The 12,222-nt window shown below is 31.4% G+C and overlaps 1 protein-coding gene and 1 long non-coding RNA gene across 4 annotated transcripts in view; one reads left to right on the top strand and one right to left on the bottom strand.

Moving 5' to 3' along the window:
• LOC126693589 (aminopeptidase M1-like) overlaps positions 1–12,222 on the top strand; it is a 55,456-nt gene that overhangs the window by 6,412 nt on the left and 36,822 nt on the right. Inside the window, exons 11-20 of one of the 3 annotated variants that reach the window (XM_050389617.1) lie at positions 85–267; positions 424–706; positions 803–924; positions 1,003–1,094; positions 2,124–2,301; positions 2,385–2,499; positions 2,583–2,650; positions 2,755–2,829; positions 3,523–3,600; positions 3,784–4,228. The exons of 1 other annotated variant lie outside the window; for it this stretch is intronic. In XM_050389617.1, coding sequence (XP_050245574.1) covers positions 85–267; positions 424–706; positions 803–924; positions 1,003–1,094; positions 2,124–2,301; positions 2,385–2,499; positions 2,583–2,650; positions 2,755–2,829; positions 3,523–3,600; positions 3,784–4,023 — 1,434 coding nt within the window. In that variant the 3' untranslated portion in view covers positions 4,024–4,228. Of the gene's footprint in view, positions 1–84; positions 268–423; positions 707–802; positions 925–1,002; positions 1,095–2,123; positions 2,302–2,384; positions 2,500–2,582; positions 2,651–2,754; positions 2,830–3,522; positions 3,601–3,783; positions 4,230–12,222 lie in introns of those variants that run through there. One more of the 3 variants, XM_050389621.1, reaches the window with a different exon arrangement.
• On the bottom strand, positions 8,235–9,274 carry LOC126693591 (uncharacterized). Its single transcript, XR_007645435.1, has 3 exons — positions 8,934–9,274; positions 8,720–8,791; positions 8,235–8,569 (listed from the first exon to the last, which is right to left on the bottom strand). It is a non-coding gene; the product is annotated as an uncharacterized LOC126693591 (long non-coding RNA).

Below are 12,222 nucleotides of genomic sequence, written 5' to 3' on the forward strand. Positions count from 1 at the left end.
AATTCTTTTTCCCCCTTGTTTTAAGTAACTGTTTTTTTGCTCCTCTTCTACCCTCCCCCCTCTCTAATTTGTGTATGCAATCAGAGGTCACTTGCTTCATATGTAAAAAATTTTGCTTGCTCGAATGCGAAGACAGAAGATTTATGGGATGCACTTGAGGAGGAATCCGGTGAGCCTGTGAACAAGCTAATGAATTCATGGACAAAGCAAAAGGGGTACCCAGTCGTCTCTGTCAAAGTCAAAGATCAGAAATTGGAGTTTGAGCAGGTTTCTTATGTCTGGTCTCTTTCAACCATTTTTTTTTTCTGGAAATAATATTTCTTAACCCTGATGCATACCAATTTGTTTTATTTTGTTATGAGTTTCACATAATAATATTTTGAGGATTTACTGGGTTCATACAAATCAATGTAATAATGGCAGTCACGATTTTTGGCAAGTGGTTCCCATGGGGATGGGCAATGGATTGTTCCAATAACATTATGCTGTGGCTCATATGATGCGCGCAAGAATTTTCTACTTCAAACAAATTCTGAAACTCTTGATATGAAAGAGCTCATGAGCGACGAAAGCAATTTAGCATCTGCTTGGGTAAAACTTAATGTCGATCAGACTGGTTTCTATAGGGTTGAATATGATGAGGACCTTGAAGCTAGACTCCGAAATGCAATAAAGAACAAATACTTATCTGCAACAGACAGATTTGGTAGTTTTGATATTTTTACTCATACCAGCTTTTATCTCATGATGATATGTGTTGATGGTTGAAAAGAGCACTTAACACAGCTCATTCGTCTAACAGGCATCCTGGATGATTCATTTGCCCTTTGTATGGCTCGCCAGAAGTCTTTCACTTCATTTTTAGAGTTGCTGAATGCTTATAAGCAGGAACTTGAATATACCGTGCTGTCTAATTTAATCAAAGTAATGCTCAACTCTTGCTTAGGACAAAGTATATTTTAGTTGTGCTCTTAGTCCTAATTTTGGTCCCTCTATTCACAGATAAGTTATAAAGTTGATAGAATTACAGCTGATGCAGCCCCTGGGTCCTCGGTTGCCAGTTTTTTTATTGAACTTTTCCTGCATTCAGCAATGTAAGTTGTCCTATATACAAATAATTGAAATTCCTATGGTGGTCTAAGTCATTCGGGTTGCTCTGTCTACTGTTTTTTTAATATAGTGATATCTTTGAAGCTGATTATATTCATTTTGGTTGAGAAAACCCTAAGAGATGTTAACTATTAAGGTCCTAGAATGTATGACTATATATACATTTTCACAGATTTATAGCATGAGTATCTTTTCTTTATATACTGAATAATTATAATATTAAGAGGTGTTTAATATGCTACAATAAATTATATTTTATATATATATATATATATATATATATTATCGTTTATAGCATATTAATCTCCCATGTATATGACATTTTCTGAATTTAGTCAATCTTTTTCTTTCTTATATAGAGCTGCTAATAGCTAGTAAATAGCAGACATAGGTATTTTTTCAGTAAATCTTGGAGATAAAAGTTTAAATGTCTCAGAATGTAAACAGAGAGCTTTAAGGAAGAAGAAAAAGTCACTTAAGGATCGTTGTGGATAGACACAAAGTCTTATCTCAGGATCTAGGATGTGGATATTTCATACATAATGTGACTGGCAAATAGTATTTATTTCTTTCATTTAGAGATATTCAATATATGCTTACTCAAGACAAAAAATTGTCATACATACTAATAATTATATTGAATTAACCTTATAGATCACGTCTGAAGTTGCGTAATATGTATAAATATCTAAGGAAGCGAGCAGGATGTCAGAAAAAGTTTTAGGGGAAGGGGTCTTCAACTTGATGGCAGCAGACCATGCAACAACGAGTTATATCAGACCTTAGATGCTATTGGAAACCAACGAGTTATATCACTAACCCAAATAATGAGCACTCGAAAACTTTGAGCAAAGTGAAGAGCCTTATAGCTTACTGGCATTGCTTGCTCTTCTATATGAGGAGTTGTGGCTATCAAAATACCAAAAAAAAAAAAACACTTTGAGCAAGATTAGCTTCTTTTTTTATTTCATTCTTCCATTTATATTTTCTTCAATGTTTGAATTTCTTTGCAGGAAGCTTGGTTGGGAGCCCAAGACAGGTGAGAGCCATCTAGATGCAATGTTGAGAGGAGAGGTTTTGACTGCCCTTGCTGTGTTTGGACATGATCTGACACTTAAAGAAGCAAGTAGACGTTTTCTAGCATTCTTGGATGACAGAAATACACCACTCCTCCATCCTGACATAAGAAAGGTTGGTAAAAAGAGCTTCTATCAATCTGTAGTGTTTCTCCATCTACAATACCTATCAACTTTTCTAATGGGCTCTGGTTGCAGGCAGTATATGTGGCTGTAATGCGAAGAGTCAGCACCTCAAACAGATTTGGTTATGAATCTCTTTTGAGAGTGTACAGAGAGACTAATTTGAGCCAGGAGAAAGCACGCATTCTAAGTAATAACACATCATTATTTAAATTTTGCAAAAAATTTGATCTCTCTAGTATGTTGGAGACATGTCTCTTTTTGTGCTTGTAGGTTCATTAACATCTTCTCCAGATCCCAACATAACTCTTGAAGCTCTCAACTTTTTGTTGTCTTCTGAGGTATATATAATTGTGGAGGTCAAGATTTTTTCATGCATGTTGATATATAATGGTCTGATGGAGCTTGGGATGCTGATGCTGGCTTTATTTCCCATTCAATCTAGGTTCGTACCCAAGATGCTGTTCTTGGACTTGCTATCAGTAGGGAAGGAAGGGAAACAGCTTGGTCATGGCTGAAGGTAACACCCCAGTTGTAAGTTGTAACGTAAAATGCAAAAATCACATTACATTGAAGAATTTCAACCGTTCATGTGCATGCACTATATCCATGTTTTACATTGATCAAAATTGTCCTAAAAAAAATTAAGAGACTGGTCTAAGATTTTGCATGTGGATTTGAGGAAGAAAGAGGAATTTAAGCGTGTACAGAGTACAGGGCACTTGCCTTCTTTCATGTAGAAAAAACATGCATTGTGGTGCACTTGATAGACCTTAGACCTTTTCCCCTGACTCCAAGGAAGACAAAGTTCTTGGAAGAGCTGAAATTGAATCCTTAAAGATCCCTATGCCTAAATAGCTTGTAGGAGCTTTAGATTTTTTAATATCTCTCACATTTAATAAAACATCTATATCAGAATTTCTAGTTTTAAGTTTTAACACAAATACATTTTTAATTTATTTTGCTCAAAAATTACATGATGCTAGTCTAGAGTCAAAGCAATTCTTTTTTTAGCTTAATGTTGCTGAAATCTGTTTGCATAACATGAACGAACAATTCTTTTTCTAGCTTATTTTTCTAGTTTTGATTTACTTTGGCACTGATCCCCTATTATTCTATTCTTGTGTTCATCACGAATACATTCATCGTTGATGCATACCTCTTTGTTATTTAATGCATTTTTTTTCTGCTTTTAAATGTGATGGAAATAAAGAATTACTGGGAGCATATTTCAAAAACCTGGGGTTCCGGATATCTAATAACTCACTTCATCAATTCAATTGTCTCACCGGTTTGTCTCTCCCTTCCTCCTCCTCTCTTTTGTTGTTACTTGTTAGTTCCACACGTATCAGTATAGTGCTTTGTATCTCAATTAAAATTAAATAAAATTTAAATTCAAATGCATTTAGTTAGTTTTTGTTACTGCTTATCTTTTTTTTTTTTTTTTTCTTATTCTGTTCTATCTATCCCCTAGTTTGCTTCGTTTGAGAAGGCAGAAGAAATACAGGAGTTTTTTGCAAGCCGTACTAACTCCAAGATTGCTAGAACCTTGAAGCAGAGCATTGAAAGGGTTCACATCAATGCATATCGGGCTCAGGGTTTTAGGATTGAGTTACAGAATCTTGCCAGGCCCTCTGAGCGAAACTTTTTCATCATTAGAGATTTGGACTTCTCAATAAAGATGCCAGGAGGCTACTGCATATTTGTCTTATGATACAACTAAACCAAGAATCCTATAGAGATTGTCAAAAAGTATTCGTAAATGAACGTGGATCACTATTTATAGCTAAGAGGGTTATAGCCCTTCAAAATGCACTTTGAAGACACACTTTGGATGGTTTTAGCGCTCATAAATGAATATGAATCACTATTTATAGCTAAAGGGATTATAGCTCTTCAAAAGGCATCTTTAAAGAAACACTTTGAATGATTTTAACATTCACAATACATACTAGCCATTTAAAGCACTTCAAAACTGTTATATGATAGATTTTGTGCGCACACAAAACTATATTCCCAAACCTCAATTGATTGAAATTTACACTTCAATCCATCTAGTAGCTTAATGACTCGATCGATCAATCTACTATCAAGGCAAGTGTTATAAAATAGAAAGGTCAAGAAATCAACCTACACAGGTTTTGATCTAGAAATTGAGTCATAGATCAAGCTGGCTTGATTCATTGATATAGCGGTTCGATTGATTGAGATAGGAATCGAGCCCTTAATTTGTCTCTTCAACTGTTTTATCTCAATTTTTAACCTTTTATATATTGCAACCTCTCTCTCTCTCTCTCTCTCTATATATATATATATATAACAAACCCCCACTAGGTTGCAATATCCATACCCAATATGGATGACACTTTATCATACATAAAGGAAATTGTCTTTCAACCTAAACTTCTCCGTTAGTATAGTAAGCTCAAAGTCCTAAGAAGTTAATGGTGGCCGCAACTTCAACCAAAACTCTTTGCCTTAGAAACAAAGAAAACTCACACATCAAAATGTCTCGAAACCAAGGGAGTCAATTTGATCCAAATGCCATTTTGATTTGGTTAGGGGAACAAAATATTTTAGTTTTAGTTCATACCAGTGTACCGTTTCGAGTTTACGACTATTTGTTTATTCCTATATCCTTATTAAAAAAAGTTAAGGGTTCAAATTGTTAACAACTTAAAATATAGGGTATAAAGTGAAAAATATTTTCTATATGTATTTCAGCTTTTTAAAATCCATTAGATAATATAAAAAACGATACGGTAGAACATAAAATCCGCTGTAGCACATTGGCAATTCTTATGGATTAAATACCCTCACATCTTAATTATATGTGACATTTGGCATCTAGTTTATGTCAGAATTTTAATGTAATTTTGGATCATTTTGTAAATTTGAATGTGATTGAAAATTCTATATGAGTTTTGTGAAATATTTTAGCTTGAACTGATGAAAGCGATTGCAATTTTACTGCAATATTACAAAAAGTCTAATAATATGATTATGCATGGTTAAGGAAAAATTATTTTATGAGACAATTTTATAAGACTCTCACAACATTTGAGAGTCCCATGTATTGTGAGAAAGATATCTCATAGATTGTCTCATAAAATACCTTCTCGTGGCCAATAATCCTTGATTGTGATATAAATTCTCTAAATTTATTTAATATGCATATTTTGGATCGATTTATTTTATAAATATATCCCTGTTAAAAAAATTTAAGGGTTTAATTTGTTAACAACTTAAAATATAAGGTATAAAGTGAAATTTATTTATTTGTATTTAAGTTTGTTTGAATCCATTACATAAAAAAAAGAAACGATGCACAATTGTACATAAAATCCTTTGTAGCACGTTGGCAATTTTTATGGTTAAAGAATCCAGGTTCAACTCCAGGCAGTAAATAAACTGCTAATCAAATCTACACATTTTATTTTAATTTTTTCGATCTTGTCGGTGGCCCAATTAGGAAAAACAAATTTATGTTGCAAAAATAAATAAACTGCTAATCAAATCACGCACACCAAAAATAGTCACTTTCAGTGCTTCAAATTTATAAAAGATTACAGTCAAAAAAAAATTATAAAAGATATTTTTTCTTAAAAGATTTCAGTCAACATTTTTTTTTTTTTAAAGATCATTTTTCTTTCGTTATGTCGTGAATACTATCAATACTATCAAGTATCAACTAAGGATTACAATTCATTTAAAAAAAAAAAAAAAACATAAGGATTACAATCGATTCTCAAATAAATAAATAAACTAAGGATTACAATTGTTGTCTTTGCCTTGTAAGATGAAAGTAAATTGACACAAATTATTAATTTCTTAGAATTTACTAGATTTTCTTTTTAATGAATGTTTTGATTGCATCAGGCAAAAGATTTTACAAAAAATTTAAGTAGACCTGTGATGTGAGGTTTTTAATAAGGTTTCAACCAATCACAAGTGAGTAACAACCCACAGATTCAAGTAGTACCTTTCTCTTTTTTCTCCTCCCTTTTTTTTTTTTTTTTCATCTTTCTATTCACAAACATGAAATCATTGATGCTTGTTTGATATTCAATTTGTCAAGAACTTTGTAATTCAATTGGTTGAAACTTGATACCTTCTAATATTTTCAAGGAATACATCCAAGATTCAAATCTCCTTCCCCCAAATTTATATTTAATTTCTTTTTAAAAGCTCTAATATTTTCGGAAATCAAACTCAAAATGCATATTGTAGAGAACATGAACCAATAGCAACAATTAATTAGCAATTGGGGTATTATATTTATATATATATATATATATATATATATATATTAATAGGTAATGCTTAGAGAAAGTTCAATTAGAATTTGAAATTAGAATATAATTTTGTGTCATATGTGCCTAAATTTATGTGAGGACCACACCATAATTATCCACTTAAATTTATGCCATGTGTCCATTTAAATTTTTTAATATTTATGCCAAGTGAGTTAATGAGTGCGAAATAATAAGAATCTAATATTAATGAACTATTAAAAAAAAAAAACCAATTACATATACTTAATAAAAATCACCACACAACAAAAATCATCATACGTTCTATCTTATTAAAAATTAGAAGAAAAAAAAAAGTGATCATAAATAGTATTAAATTTAGGTAAGAATTTTAATATATGACTAATTATGTTTACTTTAAAAAAAATAATTTGACTAATTATTTAAATTTTTATGATAAAAATTGTGTTTAATATTAAATGTATCCATACGTATACATGTGTTATATGCTATTTTTTTATTAATTTATATTTTTATAATAAAAATTATGTTTAATTTTAAATACATTCATGCGTTTGCATAAGTTACATACTAGTAACTTTAATAAGAGGATTCAATTTCTAAGATTAGGGATGTTGTAAGGTTGTGAAATTGGGATTGGAATGGAGAGGAAGACAAATAAGACAGTCTTTCTTAGCGCTTTTTTTTTTTTTTTTTTTTTTTAAATATTTGGAAATGTGCACTTTAAATTTTAAATAGGCGGTAATGAGGTTATTATAGTAAATACTAAGTAAATTAAAACCACAAAGGGCAAGTTTGTATACTTTTTTATTTCTTCAATTTTTTTCTTTTTCCTTCAATATACTATTAGTTGCTAAAGCTTGATCCATGAACAAATTTAGGTCAACTACAACTGATACATTATCATTCCATTTGACTAAAATAAATCACTTTAAATTTGTTAAAAATTAAAATAATCATTTTAAGCTTTTAGAGATTGAAAAAAAAAAATCATTTTAAGTTCGTTACGAACTAAACTAATTCATGAATTGAAGTTCAGAGACTAAAATTGTATTTTTAACATTTTTAAATATGATGTATACAACTCATTAATTAGTTGTAAAGTTTAGATTTGGAAATTCCATTAGTTTGATTTTAGAATTCATATTTGAAAAATTCCCTCACATCTTAATTATATGCGACATTTGGCATCTAGTTTATGTGGGAATTTTAATCTAAGTTTGGATCATTTTGTAAATTTAAATGTGATTGAAAACTCTATATGAGTTTTTTGAAAGTTTTTAGCTTGAGCTGATGAAAGTGATTGCAATTTTACTGCAATATTACAAAAAGTCTATTATGCATGATTAAGGAAAAATTATTTTACGAGATGGTTTTATAAGATATGTCCCTCACAACATTTGTGAGGCACACATATTGTAAGAAAGATATCTCATAAATTACCTTCTCATGGCCAATGATCCTTGACTATGATATAAATTCTCCCAATTTATGTAATATACATATTTTGGTCTGATTTATTTTATAAATATATCCTTATTAAAAAAATTTAAGGATTTAATTTGTTAACAACTTAAAATATAAGGTATAAAGTGAAATTTATTTATTTGTATTTAAGCTTGTTTGAATCCATTACATAAATAAAAACTGATGCACTATAGAACATAAAATCCGCTGTAGCACATTGGCAATTCTTATGGATTAAAGAATCCATGTTCAACTCCTGGCAGTGGAAAAGTTTTATACTGTGCCTACTTGAGATTACTTCTGTTAGGCTCCGTTACCCACCCCTATTAAAAATAAGGGTAAGTATATAATTTTGTTCTCTTTTTATATCTCTCTCCTCCCAAAACAAAAAATTATACTAAAAAATAAGAGAAAGAAAATCTAAAAGTTAGGGTTTTCACTCTCCAACAACAAGGACCTCTCTGCACATGCCTTCAGCTTGGCAGCAATTTTTTTCTCTGTGTTGCATTCCTCCTTGAACTGAGAAGAATATATAGGAAAATAAATTAATTTAGAGTGAGGCCCCTCAGCCAAATATTTGACAGAAAAACCCCCTCCAAAGACTAATTATGAGTTATGAAGAAAAAATATATAACAAATTCATTTATCCACTAAAACTACTATTCTCACCTCATAGCACTGCTGCTGATATTCATTGAGAAAAGTTGAGGCAATAAAAGTCCAATACGATCCAAATTTATCCTGAATCAAGAATAAAAATTAAAGAAAAAAGACAATCAGCAGAAACGATGCACAGTAAAACTCTTACAACAAAGAAATAGAAGTCATAGGTTGATTACAATAAGTCAGCATATTACAGCCAACAAAAAAAAAATTCAATAACCTGTAGCAATTCTTGCCGAATATATGGGCGACTCAATCGATCAAACTCCCATATTCCCTCTCTTTCAAGTTCTTCCTACAAAAGAAGCATTAAATTGCGTAAATTCACCAAAATAACATTAAAAACTATTGCTTCCCTTAACAAAGACCATGCTCTGCATTCATTTATTCTCCAAGTAAAAAAGCTGTTTTTGATTAGGCAAGCATAACTTTACTTGATTCAGAGGGATCGATGGTCAAAATTTTCCAACTATACAGTAAAGGAAGAAGAAAACAGAGAGTGAAAAGAGAGAGAGAGACGAGAGGTTGAAGATGATTGTATTAACCATCCACAAAAATGAATTACAAGCTTTTCTAAATAAATGATCAGAGTAAGGATTCTACTATTTATAGAGTACAATCATTTCCTATAATCTGAATAGCTTAAGATCCAGATTATACGGAACTAATTCCGTGAATTCAGGAACTATAACCACCTTTCTAACTAACATTCCCTCCAGTATTAACTTCCATTTGATCACACAGTGACACGACACCGTTTCTGTGTTGATGAATAAAGTCCTCAGCGTAAGTCCAAAACGGTGCGCTGCATAGATTAATGAAACGATGCGTATTGACTTTAAGTGATAAGTGAAACGGTGCGTGTTGAGTCTTTACTACTGTGTTGATTGTGTTGAGACTGTTCTTCAACAGACCTGTCATAGAATGCTGCGGAAACTCCCAGATTCGGAAGAAACCCAATATGTGATCAATTCGGTAAGCTGTAAAGTATTTTGTCATCTGTCATGGAAACAAAGAAAAATAACCTTTGGCTTATTCAAGAAAATCAGTGAAAGATACATGGCACCAAGACCAAGGCACACTGAGGGTAGGATCAAAATCTATTTAAAGAACAAAACCTGGGTTAAACAAGCACGCCACCACGCATAGTTGTCTTTTCATGACATAAAAAGAGAACAAAATTACATAATTACCTTTATTTTTAATAGAGGTTTAACTGAAGTAATCTCAAGTGAACAAAGTGTTCAGTTTTAAACCACAAATAAGTTCGTAAAAAAAAACCACAAATAAATAAAGTGTAAATAGGCGAAACCACACTGTAATTTTCCCTTTTATTTATTTATTTTTAATCTTGGTGGTTGGCCCATATATTTATATTTATTATTTGATCTTGTGGGTGGCCCAATTAGGATTTTTTTTTTTTTTTTTTTTTTTATCTTGGTGGGTGGCCAAATTAGGATTTTTTTTTTTTTTTTTTTTCAATCTCGTGGGTGGCCCAATTAGGAAAAAAATATTATGTTGCAAAAATAAATAAGCTGCTAATCAAATCACACACATTTTATTTTATTTTATTTTTGATCTTGTGGGTGGCCCAATTAGGAAAAACAAATTTATGTTGCAATAAACTGCTAATCAAATCACACACGCCCAAAATAGTCACTTTCAGATTTATTAAAGATTTCAATCAATTTTTTTTTTTAATAAATGATCATCTTTCTTTCGTAATTTCGTGAATACTAAGAATACAATCAAGAATCAACTAAGGATTACAATTCCTATAATAATAACTAGCCTCTGAGCACGCGTTCACGCAAGTGCTCAGAGGCTCTTCTATTTTTTGAATAAGGATAAATAATTTACATTTATTATAATTTGGGATTTCTACTTTTTTCAATCACCAAAAAACAAAAAAAAAACCCCTAAAGGTGTAATGAAATGTTTTTTTTAAAAAAAAAAAAAAAAAAAAAGGACAGAAGAAACAAATACATTGTGATGAAGTAAAAAAAAAAAAAAATTTGTGGGGTGAGTTTTGTAGATTGGAGGAGTTTTAAAAATAACAAAAGAGTAATCCTATTTTGTAGGGAGTTAGTGAGTAGAAGTAGAAATTTAAATCAACGTAAAAGAAGAAGTTTATTAGAAGGAGGAAAGCATTTCAACTTAGAAGTAGGAAGTTATTATTTTTGTCAATTACTATTTTAACCCCATTTTAAAGTTTTAGATAGGGGTATTTTTTACAATAAAAAAAAGTAATAACTAACTTTCTTTTTCCAATTTACTATTTTAACTCCACTTTTAAGTTGTTGGTTAATTAATTTAGGGATATTTTTGACAGGAAATAAAACAATAACTAACTTTCTAAATCCTCTTAATATATACAAATAATAATAAGGATTACAATGATACTCAAATATAAATAAATAAACTAAGGATTATAATTGTTGTATTTGAGAAATTATTGTGTAGTTCCAGCCAATAAATATATGACACCTCACCAAAAAAATTCTTACATAGCTTTCATGCCACGTCAACTCAATAACCCCTACCCATCTTTAACATCTATTAACTCCGTTTGAGTGAGTTCAAAATTTAGATTGGGAATGAGCGGGGCTGTGAAACTTTTCAGTATAGATTCAAAACTTAAAATTTTTCATTTTTGATTTTCCTGAAATATTCCTTCTACATCAAAGATTCAAAATATCTCTGTCCAAGACTACAAGAGCCTATTTGTGATTGCCTTCCTGGGAGTGAAATCCAACCCAAATTTTGGCCGATCCCTCCGTAATTATGGCTTTGACCGCTGCACCGTTGAAGAGATCTTCAAGGACAACACCGTTCATAGCTCTGCCCCCAGGTCCCTACTGCTTTTTCTCTCCTCAAAATCCTAATTCTCATGTTTATTTTACCAGATTCGTCTTATATGTGTTTATATATGATTGTTACTTTTTTGATTGATGGTTTTCTTGTTCTTTTTCATTGTGAATCACCAAACAAAAAGAATGGCCAAGAAGTCATCTCTTTCAGAGTCTACATCGCTAAATCCTAAATGGGAAACAATCGGCGGTACTGTTGGTCAAGGTAGAGGACAAGCTGACATAGAGCATGAAAAGGATAATATATAATTAGGTGCGAGCGAACGAACTGGTGGAAGACGAATTACTCGAGGTGACAAGCCGTTCGTAACATAGATTGCCTGATGGAGGTGATGAAAGCTTCAAGGAAGAGTTGAGCAAGCAGAGCCATAGCTATCGGAGGTCCAGCCCTGAAGGAAGAAAGCACTCGAAAAAGGAGGTCTCTGACTTGATAGCCAGCCTTACCATTCATCTAATATTTAGATAACGGAGCAGCATTATTCCAAGATTTATGTGGTATTTTGTTCCAAATTGTATGGTGTTATCATTTTTCTTTTTTAACTTAAAAAAAATAAATAAAAAAAACACAAAACTTTTCGCCTAATCATATTTTTCTGACCTGAGCTTATTGTTTCTAGGAGGATTGCACATTGTATGCAA

Source organism: Quercus robur, chromosome 7 (genome assembly GCF_932294415.1).
Source record: "Quercus robur chromosome 7, dhQueRobu3.1, whole genome shotgun sequence".
Taxonomy (NCBI): domain Eukaryota; kingdom Viridiplantae; phylum Streptophyta; class Magnoliopsida; order Fagales; family Fagaceae; genus Quercus; species Quercus robur.